This window comes from Haliaeetus albicilla, chromosome 28 (assembly GCF_947461875.1).
Source record: "Haliaeetus albicilla chromosome 28, bHalAlb1.1, whole genome shotgun sequence".
Classification (NCBI taxonomy): Eukaryota; Metazoa; Chordata; class Aves; order Accipitriformes; family Accipitridae; genus Haliaeetus; species Haliaeetus albicilla.
In genome coordinates this window covers 16,264,856-16,291,113 of record NC_091510.1, presented here as the reverse complement: position 1 = coordinate 16,291,113, position 26,258 = coordinate 16,264,856, and the positions used below count along the sequence as shown (strand labels likewise).

Below are 26,258 nucleotides of genomic sequence, written 5' to 3'. Positions count from 1 at the left end.
TACCTGATCTCATGGAGGCGGATTGTGTTCGGCTGCAAACCAAGCTTCTGTCTACCCAGCGTACCTAATTCCCAGAAAGGGTGTATCTCTGTGCCAACTACAGCAGCATTTGGAGGCCAGCTATCCTGCTCCTTCAGCCAGCCAGCTGCTTTCACCTCTGCTGCCAGGACCACCTAGCCACAGATGCTACCAACTGGTATATTTTTGGCACATCCCAAACCACATAGGTTCCAAGCACAATAAAACGTGACTGGTTGGGAGATGGAAGCATTTACCTCTTTGGGTAGACTCAGCAACTGGTTTGAACCAAGGGCAGAATTTAGCCAAGGACAGGATTTAGCTTTGTTTTTTGTGGCATGAAAAGTCAGGTTTTGTCACTTAAGCAACAGAAACAACAAAATATGGAAGGGTTATCAGGAACTGAGAGTAAATACTGAGCGGTGCTATTCTCTGAAATGACCTGCATTTGGTGAAATGTTCCCAAGCCCTCCCTAGCAACTGTAACATTTAAAAGCTGGCTGCTTTCCAAGTGGTGGATGGAGCTCTGTGAGCGAGGAAACCACTTTAAGCTGTACCAGTGAGCGGGGCTGTAGTAGGGTGCTCCAGGCGCTGCATTCTTGATGCCGTATCGGGTTTCAGTACTATTATGAAAAAAGCTGCAGGGGATTTGCAAGCATACCTAACACACATACCTTTGATGTTCACGTTGTTAGATCCAAGCAACAAATAGGATCTTCAGGTCAGATGTAGCTTCCAACAGGCTATTAAATAACTGTAGCTAGACAGTCAGGTAATTGTCCTGTAAAAATTACAGTCAAATTATTCTCTCCTAGACTGGGCTAAATTCAGTGTCTGTCCAGGGACATAAATAGAACAACTCCAAAATTACACCGGGATTATTAAGAGCAGAATCTCTTTCTCCCTCCCTCTCTTTCCCCTTCTTTCTCTCGCTTTCAGACCGAGGGAAGCATCTGTACACAGACACTATTCATATTTCTGCTGCTGTTGAGAGGCTGACGATAGGATATTGCAGGCTTTGACTTTGCAACCTTTTAGTAAATGGTTCTAGCTGGTTAAAAGAGAAAATCATTTTGCTGGCATCTTTTAAAATAGGTTTCTGTGTCACGCAGATTTCACAATGATGCATGTGGTGAAATTGCTGTTAACGAGTGAATGGTAAAAGCACACCAGAAACGCAGTGCAATGGGGTTTTTTTCTGCTTTGCAAGGGGTGCCCACAAATCATGCTTTTGGACATAATGAATGTAATTTCCCTACAAAAAATAACAGTATGAACTGAGTTCAGTATTTAACATACAACGCACCAGAATGATCCCAAGATATATCAAGCCAGGAAGTGGATTAATTACAACAACTGGCCACCAAGCCCCTGGTATATTTCAAGTACTTGGAAAACGTATTTCTGTTTTGGACAGTGACTTCTTTATCAGACTGTGCCAGGATGTCAGCAGGCTCTGGTCGGACTCCGACAGACCCTCTTAGCAGCATCAGTTTCCTGGAGGCAGTAATAACTATCAAATCTATTCGATAGACAGACAGCTATCAGACATCTGTATATCCCAGACCTAGAAAAACATCCCCAGCCAACCATGTGGCTACCAATGGATCTGCTCAGACAAAGAAGTTCAAGAGAAGTGCCTCAGGCCAGATCCTCAGCTGCAGAAAATCAGCCAGGCACAGTCGGTTGGCCTTCCTCGCGCTGTGTGCCTTTTCTTGGGAGGCAAACCCTGCCCAGCCGTCCCAGGGCAATGGGAGGTCATGGAGGCAGTGGGCTGGATGGGAAGGGGAAGCTCCTGCAGGAGTTTAGGGCCGGCCCTGGGGGGGGGGCCACGTAAGCTCCGTACAAGATGCTTTACATCTCTGGAGGGGCAGAAATGGCCGTGCAAAAGAGGCTGCCGAGATCCCTTGCATCCTTACCCTGATCTGTGCAGAGGAGGGGACGGATCGCTCTTCCTCACGGGCTCTAGAGTTGTGTCTGTGCTCAGCGAGCCCAGCAGTGCCCAGGCACAGCCTCCAGCACTGCCCTGCACTTATCCGTGCGGTGCAGCTGGGACCCTTCTCTCCTTCCCCGTCCCGTCCTCTGCCACCTGAGATGGTGCCCAGCTGTGGTTAAGGAAATGGCGCAGCCCACGGGCTCTTCCCCCGAGGCCGCAGGGAAGAGACGGCCCCGTACGGGAGGAGGAAAGGTGGTATGGATGCAAGCCAGGCTGTGGACCTGGACTGGATTGTTTTCTGCCGTAAGGGAGGTCTGCAGGTGTTCTAGGCAGATCATGTTCTCCTGCACCTGCCTTCACATAGTGCCTGCTCTGATGCTCTGGGCACGTTCTCCAGTCTCTAAATGACACAAGGGCACTGTTACTGAACGAGTTAAGGTCTCTGTGACCTTAAAATGAGGAGGAGAATGAACGTAGGAGGCCAGAAAGAGAAATGGTACCTGACAACGGTCACATTTTGAGCAAACCCACTGAAGTACAGACTTCACTTTCCAAACTTGAGCAGATTTTGCAGCAGGTTGTCTGGTTTGGGACTCCACTGCCCAGTTTCCTCGGCTGTTTCACGGGAGGCCAGTGCAAAGGCCGGGGGGATTCGGGAGCTCCTGGCAGTCAGGTCCAGAGATGAGTCCACCGACGACAGTCGTGCAGCTCCGATCAGCTCCGTGCAGCCACCATCAGCGGTACGGCCAGGAACGGCCCCCGGAGCAGGAGCTGCCCCTGGTTTTTCGGTCCATCGGCGGGAGGTGCCTGAGCAACAAGAGAGGGGAGACTCTAAAAGGAAAGTTGGAACCGGATGGTAACGTGATACGGTGCTTTTCACCTCTAGGTCATCAATTAAAATCTAGCCTGTGTAGTAGTGACCAAAAATCATTTCCACATGGGCCAAGAGAAATGCCTGGTGAACACAGGGGTTGCTGTTTCCAAACAGACAAGATAGTCTGGAGATAAACAGTTGCACAATAGTTATTTGTGTGGAAAAGTCTGCAAGGTGTAAAGCTAAGTAGTTCCTGATCGGTTTATATCCCTGAATCATGAGGGCTTAGTTTCTTTGCAAATAACTTACCATTTATTTCTGTCTACTAAGATGTAGGTTTTTTCCCTTACGCTGTAACTAAGAATAAGTGGAACCTCCCATTTGGCTTTCTCAATAGTTTGTCAGTGTAGGGAGTTATAAATAGACAGATACATATGATGTTCGCCAGACAAAAGAGCCAGCTCATGTTTCCTTAGGTGCATATCAAGAAAACCTCAATGCTGGACTGTGTACTGGAATTATTCTGAAAGGCAGAAATTGCTTCTTAATATTTTAGCAGAAAAATGCACAGGGTGCTGAACTTAAACCTGAGCAAAATGCATCAGGAAAGCTTATCAAATACATGGTGGATGATAATGAACTAACGGGGGAACCCAACAGAGCAGTGGTGACTCTGAAGAAAAGCAGTCAGCAACAGCAGATCCTCCTGCTGCCAAACTGTATTGATTTTAGCTGAGTACGCCAATTTAAACTTTGCTTATGGTATTGAACCACAGATACAAGGCCCATTAAATGGGTATTTCATAAGCTGCACTGCCCTAAATATTTTATGGAAACGTAACCAATACTGGCTGAAACATTATAAAAATTAATAGCATCTATCAAGAGCACTGAACCAACAGCTACTGTGCTTTGAATTTTGATTATATCCTTGATAAACTCAGTGGAGTATTGTTCTGCTTGAACTAACAGTTCAGCTAGCAGATGAAGAAAAATTATGGTTTTTCCTTTTCCGTTCTAGCCATTAAATTTGTACTTACCAAGATCTGTAATGGTGGGAAATCTACTACTGTGAGGAAGGCTGGATCAAAGCAACTGGAAAATAATGGGCTATATGAGTGTAAAAGAAAATAGAATTTGTTTTTTGATACATTCCTTTCACGGTTTTTGTCCCCTCAGAACATAAAACCATTGCGAATGTATCAACTGAGAGACATTTTGTAGCGAAGGTAGCTTTCTGTAAACAAAACGTGTGAAATCCTAACCCTGCTGGAATCAGTTGTTTGACTTCCATTAGATATATACAGACCCGACTCGATAGATGTACCAGTGCCTGAATTTTCAGGCTACCAGAAGAGTCATTTGAAGCAGTGTGTTTTGAATTCGCCTATTAAAATATAAAATACTGTTGCCAGTCAAATAACTATTAAAAGTCACTTCGTGTATTTGGAAAACTCTGATGCTCTCTGCTCTCCTTCACAAGTGGAATAGAAGTACTATTTACTTTGTCATCAGCTAAAGTTATTGGTGCAGCTCCTGAGATGTTGCAGGGTTTTCCAGCAGCAGTCAGGGGAGGTCAGTTTAATAAGCTAATAAATATTTTTTGAATGACCTGACTTTGTATTTGGTATTAAAAACTCAGAGGAGTGCCAAGTAGGATAGAAAATAAAGAATAAAAGTTCCACGGATTTTGCCAAAATTCTCCACAGATTACTATTAGCCTCATTTATGAGACTGCACAGAGGACTGTGAAATCTCCTTTGAACTCTAAGGGCCAGATGGTTTTGCTGTTAGATCCTAATGACCCACAGCAGTGTGCGTACACAGACACCACGGTTGCCAGTTGACTGCAAACATGCGCCGGAGGCAGGAGAATTCATGACCTGTGCTTCCAAAACACAAGCCAGTCCTGCCTGGGCGGAGGGGGCATCCCCCCCCCCTTGCTATTGATGCCTTCAAAAAGCATTTCTGCTACCCCCTCGAGAGGAAGAGCGTTTCCAAAGCAAGCCGTGAGCGTACCTGGGTCGGAGGAGCGAATAGCGGGCGCACCGTCCCCGGCAGCCTGGGCTGGATCCCTGCTGACGGTCACGCAGCTGGAAGTCGCTTTTGCCCAGAGGCGAGGGCTCTCTCGCAGGTCCCCGTGCTGTATCTGCCACTCTGTGCGGGGAGAGGGAGGGAGAGGCTGGACTCGAACCGATTAAAGCTGTAGGGCAGAACAGTAGTTACTCCGCTGTCATATGGAACTGCTTGGAAGACGTGATTTATTTTGTATTATATTGGTTTCAACTGGTATAATATGAACTTCCTGATTTTTCGAGGATATGTGGACAAAAATAGTAAATATGGTTTTACTCATCTTTTAATTTAGAACTACAAGTGTTTGGGTGACCTGTGAAATTGTTTTAATGATCTCCGCACAACACTGAGCTGTCAGCACTATAAATGTCATCCTAACTGGGTGTTAGTTTCCATCATGGTCATTTAGTGTCACCAGCAGAGCTACCTCCATGCACATGTCTCGTCTGTATCAAGCTGTGGGAGTAAAACAGAGAGTCGCTGTTGCCAAGAAGCATCCGTCAAACATCTTCATAATACTCAGTTTGAGGAGGAAGACGCGAACACAAAACCTAGGAGCACTGTGAGTGCAGCTTGCCCTTGGAGCTTCAGGCACAGCAGTCAGGGGATGATTTGCATTCAGACCAGTGCTTTTATCTCTGATCATTAAAAATGTGTTCCAGCACTGCTCATACTAGTTGACATAGACTTACCCTTATCCTTCCTTATTTTTATAACGCTATGAAAAGTCACAGGATAAGAAGAAGTACGCCAGCGAATGAGAAGTGTGACAAATTGAATTTGATGCAACTTTTGACCCCTGGTACAAGATGAATATGAACTCATCACATGAGGCTGCTCTTTTGTTCTCATATAGAAGGCAAAGAAATTGTTTGGCCAGTGACTGCATAGGCTATAGGGATGCATCTAAGATACTGACAAAGAGTAAAGTAACAGAATTTGAAAATAAAATAAAATGAGGGGTGTGGTGACAGAGGAGGAGTGGAAGAAGTGTCTTGTAGGAGATAAACAGTTGGGCTTTGAACGTGAAAAACTTAGAGCAAAGATAAAACCACCAAAAAAATTGTGTACTTTCCTCTTTAGGTGGTTTATTTTTTTTTCTGTTCAAAGTTAGGAATCTTATCCTGAAGTTTTAAATTACTATCTTTCGTCTCAGTTCACATACTTAATAGTTTAAACATGGCAAAAGCAATTCTGCTGTATTTTGGATTTGTTCTTGTATGACAGACATTTAAATGACATGGTCGTAGGATTTTTCCAACACTGTCATTTGTGTTTTTCTGTCTCATACAGATCTAAGAAAGCTACTTAAGGTTGACCTGTACTTGCATATGATGTAAAAAACCCCCCTGAATTTTGCTTTCAAGTGTGTGGAATTTCAGCTGATACACATTCAGTGTACAATAGCTGTTTTTTAAACTTGGGATAAAAAGAAAGTCCTGTGTTGCACGAAGCTCCCCTTACCTATGATCACTGACAGAAGTGAGAGCCTCTGGCAGAGCAGAAGGTCTGCCATCTCACTCTGCACGCCCCTGGGGGGATGCACAGGAGTTCAGAGCTCTTGTGTCTTGCCTACAACTCTATTTTGCTCCAAAGCACCTCTTTAAAGTCTCTTGTCCTTGGCTTTTTTATGGTTCCAGGCTTTTCCATAACCGAGACAGATTCTCTTTCTTTCCAGCTAGTTGAACATGCAGTCGCAACACTCTCTTGAATCGGAGGTGTCTCCTTTGAAGCCCTGAAAAGGTCTCTTAACTGAGCGAACACAAAGCTTGGCGAGTTGAGGCGTTTGTATCTATAGCGTGTCAAAAAGTTTCCAAAGGCATCACATCCACAACAGTTAAAGAAATGAAAGGGGGTGCTTGGGAAATTTCTCATTATTCCTGTCCGCTGCAGTTCGTCTGCTCTGGGGTGACCTAAGCGAGCGGGCGCTGCAATCCTCGCAGGGCTGGACCTTGCTGGATTTGTCCAGCCCGCATTCGTGCAGACAGCTCCTGCACTCAGCCAGGCTGAAGCAGGAGAAGCAATGTCCCTGAAAACCAGCACTTGCAGTGATTGAGCGGCCACAAGCCGGAGCCCTCAGCCTGGCACGAGCGGGCATGGCTCCCCGCACGTCGGTGGTACGTGCCCTCAATACCGGCGGAGGGGCCGAGCCCTGTTTTTGAGCTTTCGTAGCTGTGCTGCTTCTGTTTAAGGGAGAAAGCGTAACATGCGCTCAACTCCAGATCCCACATCCAGTGGAAACCTAGCCGGCAGTGAGCAAGCCCTGCCAGGGAGCTCTCGATAGGAAGCACTACGATAGCAAAGGTCTTGAATGACTGAGATTTTTGAAAGCCTTGGTCAGTATCAGAGGCAGTTTCCAACTGGGCAAAGTACAATATTTTCCCTCTGCTTTTTATGAATGGCTGGATAGGATTGTGCTGGAGTCTGAGTCCTCTGCGAAAGCCATTCATAAAAATAACAACAAAACAAAACAAACACACACAAAAAACTTTCTAGGTCCAGTCGGAGCCACTGGGTGCCAGAGGCTGGGAAAACACGCTGGCAGTTTGAGCCCCAGCTATCACTGAAAGTATTCAAGGGGCTTTTTGGTGGTCTGAAAAGTATGAAGTGCTGTGTAGAAGGGCAGCTGGTAGAATTACTGTGACACATACTAGGCAGAAAGCCAGAGCTGGCCTTGTTTCAGACATTGTCTTTCCTCTCATTGAAGTGTCAGGACCTAATTCATGGAAAATTTGGTGAGTTGGCAGCTCTTTCAGAAGATTTCATTGAGCTACAGTGTGTGAGAGTCACATGAATGCAGAGTGCACAGCCAAAAATATATGTGGGGATTTCTGAGCAGGAGAAAACAGTCAGCCTCTAAGAATGTCTGTGGACTTCATGTGGTTTGGGAGTAAACATGTGTACAGGTGTAATCAGCAGGCAAAAAAAGAAATTAAAGCGGAAAAGCACTAGTGGCAGATTACCGAAGAGCTCAATGAGTTCTGTAATTATGAGGGATTCCTTTGAAACAAATCATTCCTTTGTCCGAGGGCAGCAAATGTCCATTAATGAGTTCAGCGCTTGCAGTCCACCTGGAGAAGGCATCAGTAAAATGTGTGCCTTGGTAATAGCTTCTCCATTGCAAGGGAATTTAATGGAAAAGAAAAGGGTCCAACCTGAACATTAAAGACGGACCCAGTCATCACATAGTTTTTTTCTCATATGTATTTGAGAGCAGAACGTGGAGCCTGAGGCACAGATAGAAAAATATAGCAGCAGTAGGATTCCGCTGAATTAGAAAAAGACTGAAAATAAACAAAGCATCTCTTGTTAAAATGGGACGCTTGTGGTGGGCAGTCTGAATTGAATCAGTTACATTTAATTTACATTTTCATTGATCCTTCCCACTGAAATATTGCTCTGAAAGGCCAGCTACACTAAACTGTTTATTCAGAAATATTCCAGTTATTTCCTACTACACTGTCATGAAAATGAGGTTTTTGGCCATGCAGAGGGACAGCATGTTGGCTTCTGCCCAAGCGAGGCACTAAAATCACGGCTGGGATTAGGAACAGGCAGGAAGGAAGGGCAGGAAGAAAATCATTGGGTGCGATTCATATACTTTGAAAACAGAAAGTCCTGGGGGGGGGGAAGGCAGCAGCTTTGCCCCACTGAAGTAAGAAAAGCCCTTTTGTGCTCTCAGTGTCAGGATTTCATCCTTTATCTGTGGTCTTATTGTTCCGTGCTGCTCCTAGCACCCACAAGGGTCGTCACATCATCTGGGCAGTGGTGGTGTATTTTAAGTGCGCCTCTATTAGTTCCTTGATCGGTAGTCCTCTTCCTCCCCAGGGTGGGGAGGAAGGGCACCGGCACCCTAGTGGGTCTCCTGACTCCTGTGGGGACTGTGTTTCCCGTCCCCGGGTGGGAGCAGCCGGGAGGCAGACTTACTGAGGAGCCCACGGCTGTGCTACCAGGTCCTGCGTAGGCAGGCGGACACAGCCTCCGGCTCTCCCTGCCCACACACCCACCCTGCCCGGTGACGGGCATCCCCAAAATCACGTCAACAGGCTCACGAGGGTCAGCACAGCATCACCTTCGTGCAGCTAGAGATCTCAAACCAGAGCTTCCGAGGGCTGGAGCAGCTGCCCGTCCCAGCCTCCCGACTTTGGCAGGGATGGCTTTGGTCAAGTGGGAAGCCCTGGCTGGGAATGGGGTTATGTGTCCCTTACCCCTCTGCCCGAGCTGTGCTCCTGCTCGTGGCCAGGAGGAAGAATTTCCCCACAGCACGGCACTCCACTCACGGCTGAAAGAGCGCGGTAAGAGAGTGAACAGCATCAGTGGAGACAACAAAACCTAGTTATAAAATTAGGCCACTCTCACGGTCTGATCAGTAATGCAGCAAAGTAAATCTAGCAGTATGATAGAAGAGCTGAAAGATGTAACATGCTAAATTAGATTTCACCTGCATTTTAATTATACAAGCTTAACGTACTCCTCTGCATCCACAGTAATCTGAACTACTTCAGAGCAAGGTCGTAGACAGGCTAGGTGTGAGAGCTGGGTATGTTCATCACTCCATTTCTGAATGTGGGGTTTGCCTGTGTTTTATTTCTATTGCTGAAAACATTTTTCTCAGCATCTGTGAAATCACAGTTAAGTGACCTCAGTGAATTTTGTTTCTCACCATACTTTTGTTTTACTTTTCAGCCTCAACAAGTGGTTCAGAAGAAGCCTGCTCAGGTAAGAAAAGCTAATTTAAATTCCTTAGACTGCTTTAAATGAAATAATTCTTCAGTATTTAAACTGGTCTCCTTTACTGTAAAGAACGAAGAGAAATACATCAATCCTATGAGCTGGGGGACAGCTGTTGGCTTGCTAGGCACAACCACCAGAACAATTCACATGGTGGCCCTTGGGAAGGAGAGGAGGAAGCAGTGGATGGTGCTTGCTCAGAAAAGTCCTCCTTCTGCAGCAGCCGCCTTGTGATGATAAAGCAGGCACACGCACACACACACACGTGGTGCGAGTCCGGCGTGTGATGGTGTCGTGGTTTCAGCCCAGCCGGTAACAAAGGACCACGCGGCCGCTCGCTCACTCCTCCCGCCCCCCTCCGGTGGGATAGGGGGGAAGACGGAGGAGAGAAAAAAAAACAAAACTGGAACCTCGAGGGTTGAGATAAAGGCAGTTTACTGGAACAACACAAAGAAATTGCAACAACAACAACGGTACTAATGAAAGAGTATACAAAAAGAGTGATGCACAGTGCAACTGGTCACCACCCGGGACCCGACGCTCTGCCACTTCCCCCACCGAAAAGTCGAGACCACCCCCCAGCCCGCTCCCCATTTATATACTGAGCATGATGGCACATGGTATGGAATAGCTCCTTGGCCAGTTCAGGTCAGCTGCCCCGGCTATGCCCCCCACCTCCCAGGTTCCTGTAAAAAATTAACTCTATCCCAGCTGAACCCAGGACATTATCCACCCCTTATTCTATACCATCTACATCATGCCCAGATCTTACATTTTCCAATCAACCACTACCACTTTCCTTGTCTTATATATATAAGTATATGGACTTCCGCCCCCCCCCCCCCCCCCCCCGCACACACACACACGCAAATGGTATTCCTTTAGCGTATGGGCTATCCCTCTAATGTGTCCATTGATTTTATTTAGTCCATGACTTTGGGGCTCCATCTGTTGTAACAGTTCTTCAGGATAAGAGAGATGGTGTGAGATGGTGGGTTGTTGTATGCTGCCTCTGGAACTTGTGGCTAGTACATTTGGTGCAACTCACGCCCTTGTTCTGCAGGTCGAGGATGTTGATCTTGAGGAAATTGCTGGGTGTCAGTTCAAGTTCTGTCGCTGTTGTACTTGGCTTAGTTTCAAAGTCCATCCCGCAGTCATTTGGGTAATTCTTACAGTAATACCCTTGATATGGCATATAGACACTATAGATACAATGACATGCATTGGCAGGGTATTTAGCAGTTAGGTATCATACAGCCCAATTCACTGGCTATTCTCTCCCAAAATCAAATCTCCCTGAGGTACACATCGAACTTCCCCATCCTTCTGCATCACCCACCAGGTGTACCCAGGTCCCTGAGCAAAAACAACCCCTTGAATGGGTTTGCCTCTGCTTGAGGGAGGACTAACCCAGACTGTCTTTCCTAACATACTCCTCATGCGCACTACAGGGACTTTATCGCCTTCTACAGTATGTGGAAGTCTTGGTTGGGCGGGGCCAGCCCGATTGGCGGATCCTCTAGTATTAACTAACCAGGTGGCTTTTGTTAAATGTGTATCCCAATGTTTGAAAGTCCCACCCCCCATCGCTCTCAATGTAGTTTTCAGCAGTCCGTTGTATCATTCGATTTTTCCGGAGGCCGGTGCGTGATAAGGGATGTGATATACCCACTCAATGCCGTGTTCTTTGGCCCAGGTATCTACGAGGTTGTTTCGGAAGTGAGTCCCGTTGTCCGACTCGATTCTTTCTGGGGTGCCGTGTTGCCATAAAATTTTCTCTTCAAGGCCCAGAATAGTGTTCTGGGCAGTGGCATGGGACACAGGGTATGTTTCCAGCCATCCAGTGGTTGCTTCCACCATTGTAAGCACATGGCACTTGCCTTGGCGTGTTCGTGGGAGTGTGATATAGTCAATCTGCCAGGCCTCCCACTGTTTATATTTCAGCCATCGCCCCCCATGCGACAGGGGTTTTTGCCGCTTGGCTTGCTTAATTGCGGCACATGTTTCACATTCGTGGATGACCTGTGCGATAGTGTCCATGGTCAAGTCCACCCCTCGATCTCGAGCCCATCTATATGTTGCATCTCTCCCCTGATGGCCTGAGGTATCGTGGGCCCACCGAGCCATAAATAGCTCACCCCTACGTTGCCAGTCCAGGTCCACCTGAGACACTTCAATCTTGGTGGCCTGATCTGCCTGCTGATTGTTTTGATGTTCTTCAGTGGCCCGACTCTTGGGTACATGAGCATCTACATGACGTACTTTTACCACTAGCTTCTCTATCCGAACAGCGATATCTTGCCACAGTGCGGCAGCCCAAATGGGTTTACCTCTGCGTTGCCAGTTGCCCTTCTTCCATTGCTGTAGCCACCCCCATAGGGCATTTGCCACCATCCATGAGTCAGTATAGAGATAGAGCACTGGCCACTTTTCTCTTTCAGCAATATCTAATGCTAGCTGGATGGCTTTCACCTCTGCAAACTGACTCGATTCACCTTCTCCTTCAGCAGTTTCTGCAACTAGTCGTGTAGGACTCCATACAGCAGCCTTCCACCTCCGATGTTTTCCCACGATGCGACAGGACCCATCAGTGAACAGGGCATATTGCCTCTCATTTTCTGGCAGTTTATTATACAGCGGGGCCTCTTCAGCCCGTGTCACCTCCTCCTCTGGCAACATTCCAAAGTCTTTGTCTTCTGGCCAGTCCGTGATCACTTCTAAAATTCCTGGGCGACTGGGGTTTCCTATGCGAGCCCGTTGTGTGATCAGTGCAATCCACTTACTCCACGTGGCATCAGTCGCGTGATGTGTAGAGGAAACTTTCCCTTTGAACATCCAGCCCAGCACTGGCAGTCGGGGTGCTAAGAAGAGCTGTGTTTCAGTACCAACCACTTCTGAAGCGGCTCGAACTCCTTCATATGCTGCCAATATCTCTTTTTCAGTTGGAGTATAGCGAGCCTTGGATCCTCGATATCCCCGACTCCAAAACCCCAGGGGTCGGCCTCGGGTCTCTCCAGGTGCTTTCTGCCAAAGGCTCCAGGTAGGGCCATTCTCCCCAGCTGCAGTGTAGAGCACATTTTTAACATCTTGTCCTGTCCGGACTGGCCCAAGAGCTACTGCATGAACAATCTCCCGCTTAATTTGTTCAAAGGCTTGTCATTGCTCAGGCCCCCATTTAAAATTGTTCTTCTTCCAGGTAACTTGGTAGAGAGGACTTACAATTTGACTGTAATTTGGAATATGCATTCTGCAAAAGCCCACAACACCTAAGAAAGCCTGTGTTTCCTTTTTATTAGTTGGTGAGGACATAGCTGCTATTTTGTTGATCACGTCCGCAGGGATCTGACGACGCCCGTCTTGCCATTTTACTCCTAAGAACTGGATCTCCTGCGCAGGTCCTTTGACCTTACTTTCTTTTATGGCAAAACCAGCCTTCAAAAGGATTTGGATTATTTTCTTCCCTTTCTCAAAAACTTCTTCTGCCGTGTTGCCCCATATGATGATGTCATCAATATATTGCAGGTGCTCTGGAGCTTCACCTTTTTCTAGTGCAGTCTGGATCAGTCCATGGCAAATAGTGGGGCTGTGTTTCCACCCTTGGGGCAGTTGATTCCAGGTGTACTGGACACCCCTCCAAGTGAAAGCAAACTGTGGCCTGCACTCCGCTGCCAAAGGAATGGAGAAAAATGCATTAGCAATGTCAATTGTGGCATACCACTTAGCTGTCTTTGATTCCAGTTCATATTGAAGCTCTAACATATCTGGCACAGCAGCGCTCAGCGGTGGCGTGACTTCATTCAGCCCACGATAATCTACTGTTAGTCTCCAATCCCCATTAGATTTCCGCACGGGCCATATGGGACTACTAAAGGGTGAGTGAGTCTTGCTGATCACTCCTTGGGTCTCCAATTGGCAAATCAGGTTATGGATGGGGATCAGGGAGTCTCAGTTGGTGCCATATTGCCGCCGGTGCACCGTCGTGGTAGCAATTGGCACCTGTTGTTCTTCAACCTTCAGCAACCCCACAACCGAAGGGTCTTGGGAGAGACCAGGCAGGGTAGACAGCTGTTCAATCTCCTCCGTCTCCAATGCAGCTATACCAAAGGCCCAACGGTACCCTTTTGGGTCCTTGAAATACCCCCTTCTGAGATAATCTATACCAAGGATGCACGGGGCCTCTGGGCCAGTTGCAATGGGGTGTTTATGCCACTCATTCCCGGTTAGACTCATTTTGGCTTCCAATACGGTTAGCTCTTGGAATCCCCCTGTCACACCAGAGATACAGATGGGTTCTGCCCCTTTATAACTTGATGGCGTTAGGGTACATTGTGCACCAGTGTCTACTAGAGCCTTATATTCCTGTGGGTCTGACGTGCCAGGCCATTGAATCCACACCGTCCAGTAGACTCGGTTGTCCCTCTCCTCCACCTGGCTGGAGGCAGGGCCCCTCTAATCCTGGTTAGAATATCTGTTACCCACTTTTTGCACACGTGAATCAGAAGTCCCTTCAAGAGGATCAGAAATGAGATCGGCCCATCTACTGCGCCCGGGGGACTGCTCACGGGAAACTGGAGCAGCAGTTTTCCAAGAAGAATCTTCTTTTCTGGTTGCTTTTTCTCGCAACTCCCGTACCCGTGCATCCAAGACTGAGGTAGGTTTTCCATCCCACTTCCTCATGTCCTCTCCATGGTCACGCAGGTAAAACCACAGGTTAGCCCGTCGTGTGTACTTTCTCTCTCCTCTCTCTTGGGCAGAGGAACGCTTACTCCCAATAACTGCGATGCGGGCCTGTACAGGTGAGGAGGAGGACATATCCACTTTGAATTGCTGGAACTCTGGGGACAATTCCTCTACAGCTGAGACACAGGCCCGTAGGGAGGAAGAGAGACTTCCTTCGTATTGCCGGAGTTGGACAGCCAATTCATCCACCGTTTGTCCATAGCCTTCTTTCCAGGACATTACTGCCAATGAGTTGGCATAGGTTGGTGGTGCACTTCGTAGAAACTTCCGCCACATCGGTTGTGTGCATTGGACTTCATCTGGATCTCTGGGTGACTGCGCATTTTCTGGATCATTATAAATCACCTCCAGCACGGCTAATTCCCTCAGGTACTGGATACCTCTCTCCATGGTGGTCCACTTGCCTTGGTGACATGTAACTTCATCCCTGAAGGGGTATCTTTCCTTTACACCTAACAGAAGTTGCCTCCAGAGGCTGAGGACTTGTGTTTTTCTCCCAATCGCCTTGTCAATACCCCCTTCCCTAGACAAAGATCCCAACTGCTTGGCTTCCTTACCCTCTAATTCCACACTACTAGCCCCATTATCCCAGCATCGGAGCAGCCAGGTAACAATGTGCTCACCTGGGTGGCGGCTAAAATCTTTTCGCATGTCACGCAACTCACTCAGGGATAGAGATCGGGTAATTATTTCAGGTTCTGCCTCTTCCTCCTGTTCTTGCGATGACCCTAGTTCATCTTCATCTCTCACTAAGCGAACTGATTTCTTTGTGTGTTTCTTTTTCTGTACAGGGGCAACTGATACTGGCACAGGTTGGTTCTCTGGTTTAGTGGCAGTATCTGTCACTGGGGTAGGGTTAACCACGGTACCTGTTGTCGTGGTAGGGGCAGCCACGGTGCTTGTTGTCGGGGTTGGGGTAGCCACGGTGTCTGTTGTCAGGGTTTGGGTAGCCACGGTGCATGTTGTCCTGTTTTCCATCTTTTCCCCCTTTTCCCCCTGGGGGTGCTGCATAATATCAAGCAGGGTTTGGTAGACACCGGCTAGGGCCCAGCACAGTGTAGTGAGTTGTGTGTCTCTGGGATAGCCACAGCATTTTCCTTTCAAAAATTCTATCACTTCATGAGGGTTCTGTAGTTGTTTGGGAGTGAACTTCCAAGTCACTGGAGGTGAGAAGTTCTCTAGATACCTGCCCACATCCTCCCACATGCCGTGCCACCCATGAATATCCAGCTTTGGGACAGATCTCTGGGTGGTACTCTTAAAGAGCCTTTTTGTAGCCCCAGACAAGACCTGAAACATAGTCAGGAGGCATAGCACTAACAGCACACTGGCTTGCGCATCCCAAGGATATTCAAAATTCTCGAAAGCTGTTGTAATTAGTCGGAAGGAGAAAAGGGAGGGGAACGGATGGGGGGAATTATCCCCCCCTAACTTCCCCATGGATTGGGTGTAATTACCAATAAAATCCGACAGAAGGTGCCCAAAGTATGGAAATGATATCACTGCCTCATACAGATAACAGCTTAACCTCATGACCAGTGATGTAATCATTTCACAAGTCGACATTGCCCAGTACAGCAAAATGATAATCCCAATCACTCTCCCAGAGATGAGATACGCAACTACAGGCAATATACAGAGCATATAAGAGCTTACAGAACGCCACCATGTAAACAACTGAATCAACATTGTGACTAACATCTATTTATCTAGTATAAGAAATGCGTATGACAAATTTGTTTCAACACGCTCTGGCCAGATCGGTCGTTATCTCAACCCTTCTTGCCCCACGTTGGGCGCCAAAAAAGGAACTGTCGTGGTTTCAGCCCAGCCGGTAACAAAGGACTACGCGGCCGCTCGCTCACTCCTCCCGCCCCCCTCCGGTGGGATAGGGGGGAAGACGGAGGAGAGAAAAAAAAACAAACCTGGAACCTCGAGGGTTGAGATAAAGGCAGTTTACTGGAACAACACAAAGAAATGCAACAACAACAACAACGGTACTAATGAAAGAGTATACAAAAAGAGTGATGCACAGTGCAACTGCTCACCACCTGGGACCCGACGCTCCGCCACTTCCCCCACCGAAAAGTCGAGACCACCCCCCAGCCCGCTCCCCATTTATATACTGAGCATGATGGCACATGGTATGGAATAGCTCCTTGGCCAGTTCAGGTCAGCTGCCCCGGCTATGCCCCCCACCTCCCAGGTTCCTGTAAAAAATTAACTCTATCCCAGCTGAACCCAGGACAGATGGGTATCTCTGTGCATCCTGAACGTGGGTAACTGGGGACTGCTTACAGCAAGGAGGGGGCACAGGTATAAAACCCTTCTCCCCACTGGTCTAAAGGAGCCTCTAAATCCACAAAATAAAATAGGCCGAACTTGGTAACTGGACTGGATCCGTCATAGAGACTAACACGTTTGAACTTCTTCTGTTGGATGGTATTATTCTTCTTTAACACCTTGGATAAAGTGCAAGCCGCAAGGTGTCATGAAACTGGTCAAACGCTGCCTTCACGATTGCCTCCATTTTCTTTCCCCAGCCTGCCCTGTGTTAAAAAAACCCAAACCCTAACTCTGACGCTTTGTTACATATGCATCAGCAGAGAAGAGCCTGTGGGCATGGGAGCAGGTCCATCCCTGCTCAGCAGAGTCCATGGGCTGTGCTGCTGTACCGCCATGAATATGAATGATTGCTGAGTCAAGAGCATAAACGGTCCATTGCTTTTCTGGAAAGAGGTCTGCTTTCAGAAAGCAATAATACTTTTGTTTTTCCACCTTATGGTTTTAATACATTATTGTACAGGGTACGTTGTTGTAATATCTACTGTAATCTGAATTAGGAGCTGTTACGTAAGAAACAGAAAACATCCTAGCTGTGAGTTGAAGGGGTGAAATGATGTAACTCTCCAAAGCATGTGCAGGAATCCAGTTTCTACAAAAGAAATCAATACAGTCGCAGCAACGATGAGTCCGTGGCACTGGAAGTAATATTAATGTTTCCAAATGGCGGAGATAACATACAGGATGAATGTAGTAGTATTTTCAAGTGAGGTCAGTTCTGCAAGGAGAGGTAGTGTCTTTTATTAGGCCAGCTTATGCAAGAAACACAACATCAGTCCCTGAGGACTTACCATCTATAACCTTCTGACTACACCACACAATTCAAAACACACCAAGTTGTTCTAATAAAAGATATTTCCTCTCCCTGGTCTCACTTACATCCTCCGACTGTTAGGGCTGCCATCAGGCGATTCCTACTACAACATAGTAGTAAATCTGCCGGCGGGCAGAAAGCCAGCCATCCCCTCCGTGGCACCTGAGAGGCAGGGAGGCTTAAACCCTGCTGTGCAAAAGGAGGCCAAATCCAGGAAGCCGAGAATCCCGGGAGGAGGCTGTTCGTGTTGCGGTTTCCTCCGGTACGCAGCAGAGCTCATCCCTGCCGGAGTCAGCAGGATGAAGGGCTCTGGAGCCGGTGGCTCTGCCCGCAGCCCAGCCTGGCAGAAGCCGTTGCTGCCGATGGCACGTGCGGTGCCGCTAGGTCTCCGATCTCCCCGGGCGAGTGTTTTGTTTGAACAGCAATCTAGTGCGAGCCCCAGCGCGAGGGAGGGAGAAATGGCTGGGACCGAGGCTGGGCTGGGCTGTGGGAGGACAAAGAGGGGACCTGGGACTCCGTCTTTTGGTAGCAGAACAAAGTAACGACGGATTTAATTGATGGCGAAGTGATGTAGGCGTTTGAACCGAAGCACCAGGGTTCCCTGTACGGGTCTTCCCCTCCCTCCCTTCCCGAAGCAGTGATCCTGGTGGGGATGCCGTAGGGTGTTTCAGCCAGCCGAACGCAGCCGCCGCTGCACGGTGCCTCGGCAGCATCCCCATGGTCAGAGACAGAGAGAGAGAGAGAAGGAGGCCCTTTGACATTCGCATTAGTAATGGAAATGTTTGTATGGAAAACGAGGAGGCACAGAAGAATGCATGAAAGGAGAGAGAGGGCTTTTTAGAAATCCCCAGTCACCACAACACAACTAGTGAAATTGCACTCTTTAAATTATTTGTGTGCCATGTCTTCACTCAGAGAACGTTTCTTTTTTTTAATCCTTGGCCTGAGGATGTTCAGTGAAATCACTGACTTGTATTTAACCCTTCCTGGTTTTAACAGGCCTCGCTCCCACGCTTATGCTAGCACAACATTGCGGTTTTGCCGGGTGTGGGTGCATGGCAGAGAACAAAAATGATAGCTGTGAGCAAGCGCTCGTGACAGTGTCTTCCTGAGGCTGAAAGAAGGAGGAGGTAAAACAGTGTAATTCCTGGGACAATCAGGAACTTCATGCTGCTGGGTTTCACTTAAGTCCAGTTGCCTTCCTCCGTTTTCTTTTTACACTACTGAATTTCCCTTTAAAGGAGGGAGGTTCAGACTCAGAATTAACAACAAGAACATGAGCTCATGCAGGCTTCCTAATCTGAGCTGTCTAAGGAAATAGTGATAAATAATATAAACATGGGGACTACATGGAAGTTCATGGAGGATAATGTAAATCTTAAACTACATTCAGAGGAATCTCTTCCTTTTCCATCTGTTTCCTTCAAAATATCCTCCCAGATGGCTTTACCATGTGGCAGTCTGGATTAAGTTAGAAATGTATTCTTTCTTCATCAGTGGGGACTGTAAGAGGTTGCACTTGAGAACTGCTGTGTGATGGTAAGCGTGTTACCCCAGCCTGCCTTGGTAAAAGTGGCAGAAATTCTTGATCAGGCTTCATCCCTGAGTGCTTTCCCGTGCTTTGAATTTTTGGTGCATTCTCAAAGATTTCTATGAGCATTAGTTTACATCACCATTGCTGTTGTTACTGCTGCTAGCGCCTATGCCTCTTGGGTTTGTGCTATTTTTAAAAATATAGAAGCAGCAAGACCAGATAAAATTCTCATTTTATGAATAACAGCTCTGTTCCCATTACTGTTTCCCAGATTTTAAGCATCGTGCAGGGCTCTGCCATGCTCTAAATCTCTTTATGGATATCTGCTGTCCAGTTTAGGGCCATACGGATGCCTATATAAACTTCTGCAATATCTTCAAACATCCCCAGAGCTCTGAAGATTTACCATCACACAGAGGGTAAATGCAGCCGTAAAATCCACTGGAAATCTACACACCCATATCATAATAGAAACCTTTAAATACTGTGGTCTGTACACATCTTTGTGATGATCACTGACGCATACTCTCACACTTCTTCAGGGAAATGAGGAAAAGATAGCCAGCCTAGCTGCGTGATGTGGGTAAGTTTAGCACTTTCACGTAAATACATGCCTAAACCTCAAAACCAAGACGCTCCTTTGAAATCTGCTCTGTCGCCAAAGAATGGACAGCCAGATCTTACAATCATGATGTAGTAATATTCTTACCGAGGTGTGCAAATAAGCAGTCCAAATAGAAATAGAAATTTCTCCATTTCCTCATTTTTAAGCTATTTGTAGCAGCTGTAGTTTCAGCCATATGGGGGAGTTACACTCTTAAGTAATACAAAGGAAATAGATATTTTTAGGAAAACATCATGAAAGCCATCAAAGTTTTCTGGAAACAGGACATGTTTTACTTTTATCATTTCTGGAGAGAAGAAATACTGTGAGTGTAGAACAGCCCTTTGAAAATCTTCTTATAATCTCATTGGGAGGTCTGTTAAACTCTCAAATGCTTGCAAATCCTTTGTATCTGAGTCTGAAAGGCAGCATATCAGTCAGAAAGACAGCGTATCAGTCAGAAAAGTATACATAAAGTGTAAGTAGAAAAGCGTACGCAAAAAAGCGTACAGAAAAAGTACACCAAAAGTACACTTAAAGTGCACTTAAAGTGTACTTTTCTACCTAATGCTAAACATATTAGAAGCTTTTAAAAGAATGTCCAAAAAAATCAAATCCCAACAAGAATAAAAGCTAAAAAGAAAAGTGTTATTTTGTATAGGAAAGAAAATGCAGATTCGCTGTATTTTTTCCTGTTACTCCTTTCTTAGTCTTGGTATCAGTAAAGTTATGCATGGTAATTAGTCATAATATACATACACCTCACAGCCTCAAGTTATCTGTGTTCCCCAGCTGCCTCCATCACATATGCCTACTCAGCATAGGACACAGTAAATGCTAAAAGCTTCAGACAGGCTCTGCAGCCCAGGAGCTACATCTGTGATTCACACATTCATATGCAGCCCAAAAGCAGCAGACTTTGTGAGCAGAGCAGAGCCTGGGAGCCGTGGTGGCTGTGTGGCAGGTCCGACGTGCAGGGACACCCTGGCCAGCAGGCCCACGGTACACATGCTGCGTCACCTCTCCGCGCCGTGCAATAAATCTGCGCTTCCACAAGCTTCAGGCGTTCTGCGTACGTGCTAGCCACCACATGTGGACTTATTTTTTTCCCTTCTGGGAAGTCTCAGGCAGAAATGTGGTAGAAATACTCCAGAGATCCACGTTAGCAGGTTGAAAAGAAGCTTCCAGTGTCACAGACAGGATGGCAAAGCCTTTGGACCCAAGCAGGTGCACATACACATCCAAGAGAGCGTGTGCTGCTGTCCGAGCCCACCCTGTGTCCCGCCGAGCCAGGAATATTGCAGCCTTACTCAACTGAGCCTCGGCTGTAGAAACATTGGAGAACCTCTGCCCTGGAGGTTGACCTGGTGCCCTGCGGTTTCATTGCTCTTCCCACCGCATCCAGCAAGCTGTGTTGTGTGTTCTGTACTTTTTCTGTGTTTACTGGTATGGAGCATCAGAAAGTTGTGAGATCCCAGAGGGGCAAGACTCTATTTTCCAATGGTACCTGGAATTTTATACTTCAGCGTAGGGTAGGTGCATGTGTGTTCTATACGCCGCTCCGGAACATCCTCTGAAAGGCTGAGTTACCATTCTTTTATTGGTTTTTTTTTTAAAGCAAATACTGAGTGTTTTCCCAAAGGCAGAGGTAGGGGCCAGCTTATATGTGCTGGAGGCGCTTGGTACCATGCGAACACATGCCGAGCGAGTGTATATCCCAGCTCCATCAGCCCAGACTCACCAGACCTCCCCGTCTGGAGGGTGGTCCCAGTGGAGCTGCCCAAAGCTTGCCCAGTGGGGCTGAGCCCCAGCCCTGTTGTGGGGCCCTCGGCTCAGTGCCCTGCCTCCCACCGCCACCGGGCAGGGGGGACGATGCTTGTTGGAGCTGGTCAGAGGTTTTGCATAAATAGCTTCGTGATGAAATAACCTGGGTTTATTGACCCTTTTCCCCATAGATGTCCTTGGAATTTTTGTTTTTCAAAAGCTTCACAGTATTATGATCACTTGGGGACTGAACTTTTTATATCGAAATAGGGTTTGGGTTTGGTTTTTCAACACTTTTGCTTTGCAAAATCCTTCCAGATTTTGCTTTTGAGTGTTCTGGAAACATTTTTCTGATTTGAAAACATCATTTTAACAAATGGATAAAAATGTCATGCGAAGTCTTATGAAAAATGGCTCCAATTTGAAAGTTATGTTTCGTCATTGCCAGTTCTGCTGTTTATATTTCAGGCAACCTGTGAGGATTGCTTCGTGTAAAATGAAAAAAAACAAAATTAGAATATCAAACTTGTGGATTGCAGCCAGAATTATTAAGAAATTAGGTGGATGCCTGAACTGCAGGAATGGACCTACCATTGCTCTGGGAGAGGTTTGAATTTGATTTTAAGGAAGTCAGGAAAGTATCTTGCTTTCTTCATGGATGCAGTAGATGGAGTCTCATGGAGGGTGCTGGGCTGTACGTCCTTACTTTCTTCTTCCAAGGCAAAATGGTGGCAACTGCATGATGCAGTTTCCAAAGGAAGACATATTCAGTCTTCTTTTATAATTGTTTTTTTGTGACAGGGGCACTGAATAGTTTGTCTGATGACTGGAAAAAAAAAAAAAAGCACAGGGTTTTTTTTAAAAAAAAACACCAAAAAAAAATCTGGGGAAAAATAAAGAAGTTGCAATTACCAGTTCTGTGAACAGATGAAGCACTAACCTGTGCTAAAGAGTGAGGTCTAGAAGAGGAAGCTGGGTATTTCTGACAGCAAATATTTTGTTATTTATACGACATAACTTCTGAATAGACTCTGAATAACATAATTGAATGAGGCTACACATAAATACCCAAATCGGTGTAGGATTCAGGTTTCCAAGGTTTTAAGTATTTATGATTGTCATTTATTACGTAGCTCTGATAGAGTAACATTTTTGAGATGGCTGCTTCCAGGAATTTGGCTGTAAAGAAATTAAACAAGTAAGTTGAGATATTATGTGACCAGAAGGAAGGGAAGAAAAGGAAAAAAATTACCTCCAGGACAGGATTATATTCAGATATTCAGTCACTTTTAAAGAGTCAAAAATCAGAAATACATATAATGATCTGAAAATGGAGGTTGCTGCTCTGTGAGGCAAATTTTTTTTTACATTTTTATAGTTTCTTTTATTGATAGTGGTAGGTACATGCTGGCTTTGCAGTGTTGGGATGGCAAAGACTTTGCCAGCAAGTACAGTTTCACACAGTGAACACTGGAGCCACGAGGTCATGACCACAAACCAATTTTATAAAAATTACTTTTGTAAAAATTGCTTTTGTTCTCAGCTCATTTGAGTATTTTCTTCAACTGAACCCGTCCTACCAGTAATGAAAACACAGAAAGAGCTGCAGCAGCCCCATTTCTCATCCCAGCAGCGCTCCTGGCTGCCAAGGGAGAAAGTGTTCTTCGTGCCACTCTCTGGACCTGGGACGCAGTGCAGCTAACGAACGATTCAAAGGCCGGAGAGCCACTGAGTAAACAACCAGGAGAAAGACGGTTTGGTTGAGTCCCAGCTTCACAGCAGCACCGGCCTCAGTGCTGCCGGGCAATGCCTGAGCGCAGGCAAGAAACAGGATTTTGGGTGGTCCCATCTGTTCAATTCAGATGCATAATTCAGTCAGTAAATGCTGACTGAGTTACGCATCCCCGTGTTTATCATACCTGTGGCCCCCAAGGCAGGCTGGGGTGCCGGTTCTGTGTCCCCATACGCTGCCTAAGGAGCAGCGGTGCCCCAGCCAGCTCTCTGCCGGGTGAGCCTCTTGCTTCCCTTGAAGCCTTTAGCGTGGAGCACTGCAGGGTGCAAGTGCCGTTTTAGGCAAGTCTCCCAGTGCCTTGATTCCCCTTCTGCTAAAACTGAGGTGCTGATGCTCCCTTCTTGCATAAGGGACTTACGAGAGTGCACACACTCGTGATTTGATGTGACTAAAAAGGAATCAGATTTAGCAAGATATTTTTGCTTCATGGCTTGTCAGGGACTGTCTGGGCGATTCAGAGTCCTGCCTGCTGCAGCGTGGTCCTTGGAGATGTCAAGTCCTTGTCAGCCAGTTTCTGAGTCAGCGGAAGAGCAGGAGCGCCATGCATAGCCCAACACGGGAGGAGCCTTCGGCTCTGAACAAGAGCAAAAAAAGGTTATTTTAACTGTTCAAATATGCAACATTTCATCCCTTTGAGACAAGCCCTACAGCAGGAGGCAGCTTTCTGAATGCAGTCCTGGTCACACATTTGCCAGTTCAGTACAGACATGCTCTTGGGTCACTGCTCTTTCCTTGTGTGCTGGGCAAGACCTGTCCCTAAAAGCACATATAAACGTCCAGGGACTACGGCTGTTGAGCCGCTCCACGCGTAGCTCTTGGAGCAGGCGCTGCCGTTGGTGGCAGAAGGCTGGAGGACAAGGGGTAAGCTAAAACATTTCCCTAAGTCAGCAACACCCCCATTTCGCCCTCTCCCCATCTCTTCCCTCTCCCCTCCCTGCTTGGGGAAGAAGCCCGGGACAGGCAGGCGATGGCTGTGGACAGGGTGGCTTTGTGTTTGACCCCGTGGCCGTGGCCACAGAAGCTGTTTAGGGAGGTGATCCATCCTGTTCAGAACTTGGCTCCAATTTGACACGAACTGAAATCTCACTCATGACAGCCAGAAGAGAAGGGATTGTGAGCTGTGCTTGGGAAACACCATTGAGGAAGATGGCTGGGCAGGGAACAGCATTTAAAAAAAATGTCATTCAAGAGTAAGTTGGACACTGCTACTTTTGCATACACATGCTACATATTTTGGCCAAGATTTCCAAGAGTCTGTGCTGCTAACACTTGGGTATCTTCACAGACACACAGGATTCTAGGCAGTACTTGGCTGCCCTCTGAAAATCTGGATTATTTGAAGATGTTTCCCAAATAATATCCAGAAAGTTGAAACTACCAGAACGATCAGCCACTGGACTTACAGCAACAAAAATAATCAAAATGCTAATTAGCGAAGACGAGGTGTGTCACAAGGCTGCGCAGGAAGAAAGTGCTCTTCTCTGAGAGCTTCGTTCCTGAGCTGCTCATAAAGGCTCTGCATCTTGCACAGTCAGCATTGTTGTTGCTCCTCCACACCCGTATGAAGTCACTGAAAGATGCCCTATTTCCTGACATAAATATTATTAATAGATACTCCAGGGCTGTAACCCAGCTCATCTGCTTCACTGGAAAACATGGGTACATGAACCTTCTATGTAGCTGCTTCTAGAAATTGCTACATCTTTGCTGTGCCAGTTCAGGACCATATAAATTCTGTTGCAAATTGTATGTTAAAAATGAGTTATGCTGCAACGGATGTGCAATAAGGTAAACACAATGAAAATCAAAGTTAAGACCAATGAAAATAGATTTTTTATGTATTAAATAATTTGCTAGGATGGTCAGTTATAGTATTTGCGTACCAGCACTATTAAAAAAGATTTGGCTAGGGAAAAGAGCAGTATGGTCAGCCCTTATTAAATGATATACATCTTTAAACATGTTCTGGAAGGAAGCAATAAGAAGCCAATAACGTATTTTATTCTGGGGTTTCCATGACATCTGGGGAATTTTACAAGTTCCCCTGGTTGCCCAGAATAACAGTCTTGGAATGGAAGAAGAATAAGGAGCATTTCACAGCTACTCTGTCAGTCACTGTGGGGCATTTGTGGAATTCGGTGAATTTAGTTCCTTGAAATCAGTGCTGCCATGCTACCCTGGGGTGACATCTGGCCTCCCTGGGCAGCCCGTCAGCTTGGGACACCTGTGCCAGACGTTAGGGCTGGGATGGGTGGGCTGGACCTACGAGCATGCCTCCTCTCTTGCAGCTGAGAGAGGACAACTCAGGCAAAGGATTCTATCGTAAGAGTCGGGACGAACTAAAATCACGACAGACGCTCTAAAACCATTTTCCCTGGTGCGGCTTCCATCCCTTATCACTTCGTTGGTGCTCTCATTGCGCTGTCCCTTGGTGCTGTGATGGTGTGAAGGAACCCAGGACCTAAATAAATAAATGTGCTTTTCTCACACCGAGGAAGGAAAAAAGCCATTCAAAACGACAGCCTGACTGTTGGGCATTGTAGCACTCACATCACTATAGCAAAATATCTCATGGATCCTGTTTCACTAGGATCCCAATGCCGCAAATGTTAAATTCTTTATGAAGTCTGCTCCAGCAGATGGTGAGCATCGCCACGATGAAGTTCTGCTGCTGATCCCATTGTAAGGCATTTCTGGAAATGCCAGAATGTTTTCAGAAAATGTTGGCCAAAATCTCTTTTTAGAAGTGGCTGTTGCTTATATTAAAAAGGGATATAATATCGCCAATGTACTTCTAGCTTTGCCTCTGCTCTGTCAATATAGTCACATTGTTCAGGGCCGATCTCTGATCTCAGGTTTGGAGGGTTATTTGCCACACAGCAACCATGGGAAAAGAGAAGGAGAGAAATAAAAAAATGAATCACCCACATTCTGCCCGAATTCAGATCTCAGATTTCCCACATCCTGGTATTTAATTTCTCACAGAGTTACCAATGGTTGATCTCACGGCAGGATTAGTGGGAAGAAAAATGAGAGCTCCATTGAAACCAGACTTGAGTCTGGAAGGAAGGGACATGTGAGCTCTAGGACCC

The 26,258-nt window shown here is 46.6% G+C and overlaps 1 protein-coding gene across 3 annotated transcripts in view; it reads left to right on the top strand.

Annotated features, from left to right (window-relative positions):
* HMGA2 (high mobility group AT-hook 2) overlaps nt 1-26,258 on the top strand; it is a 126,225-nt gene that overhangs the window by 86,339 nt on the left and 13,628 nt on the right. Inside the window, exons 4-6 of one of the 3 annotated variants that reach the window (XM_069773585.1) lie at nt 9,531-9,563; nt 9,648-9,856; nt 16,561-17,523. In XM_069773585.1, the coding sequence (XP_069629686.1) occupies nt 9,531-9,563; nt 9,648-9,809 (195 nt within the window). In that variant the 3' untranslated portion in view covers nt 9,810-9,856; nt 16,561-17,523. Of the gene's footprint in view, nt 1-9,530; nt 9,564-9,647; nt 9,857-16,560; nt 17,524-21,842; nt 23,761-26,258 lie in introns of those variants that run through there. The other 2 variants (XR_011322627.1, XM_069773587.1) reach the window with 2 other exon arrangements.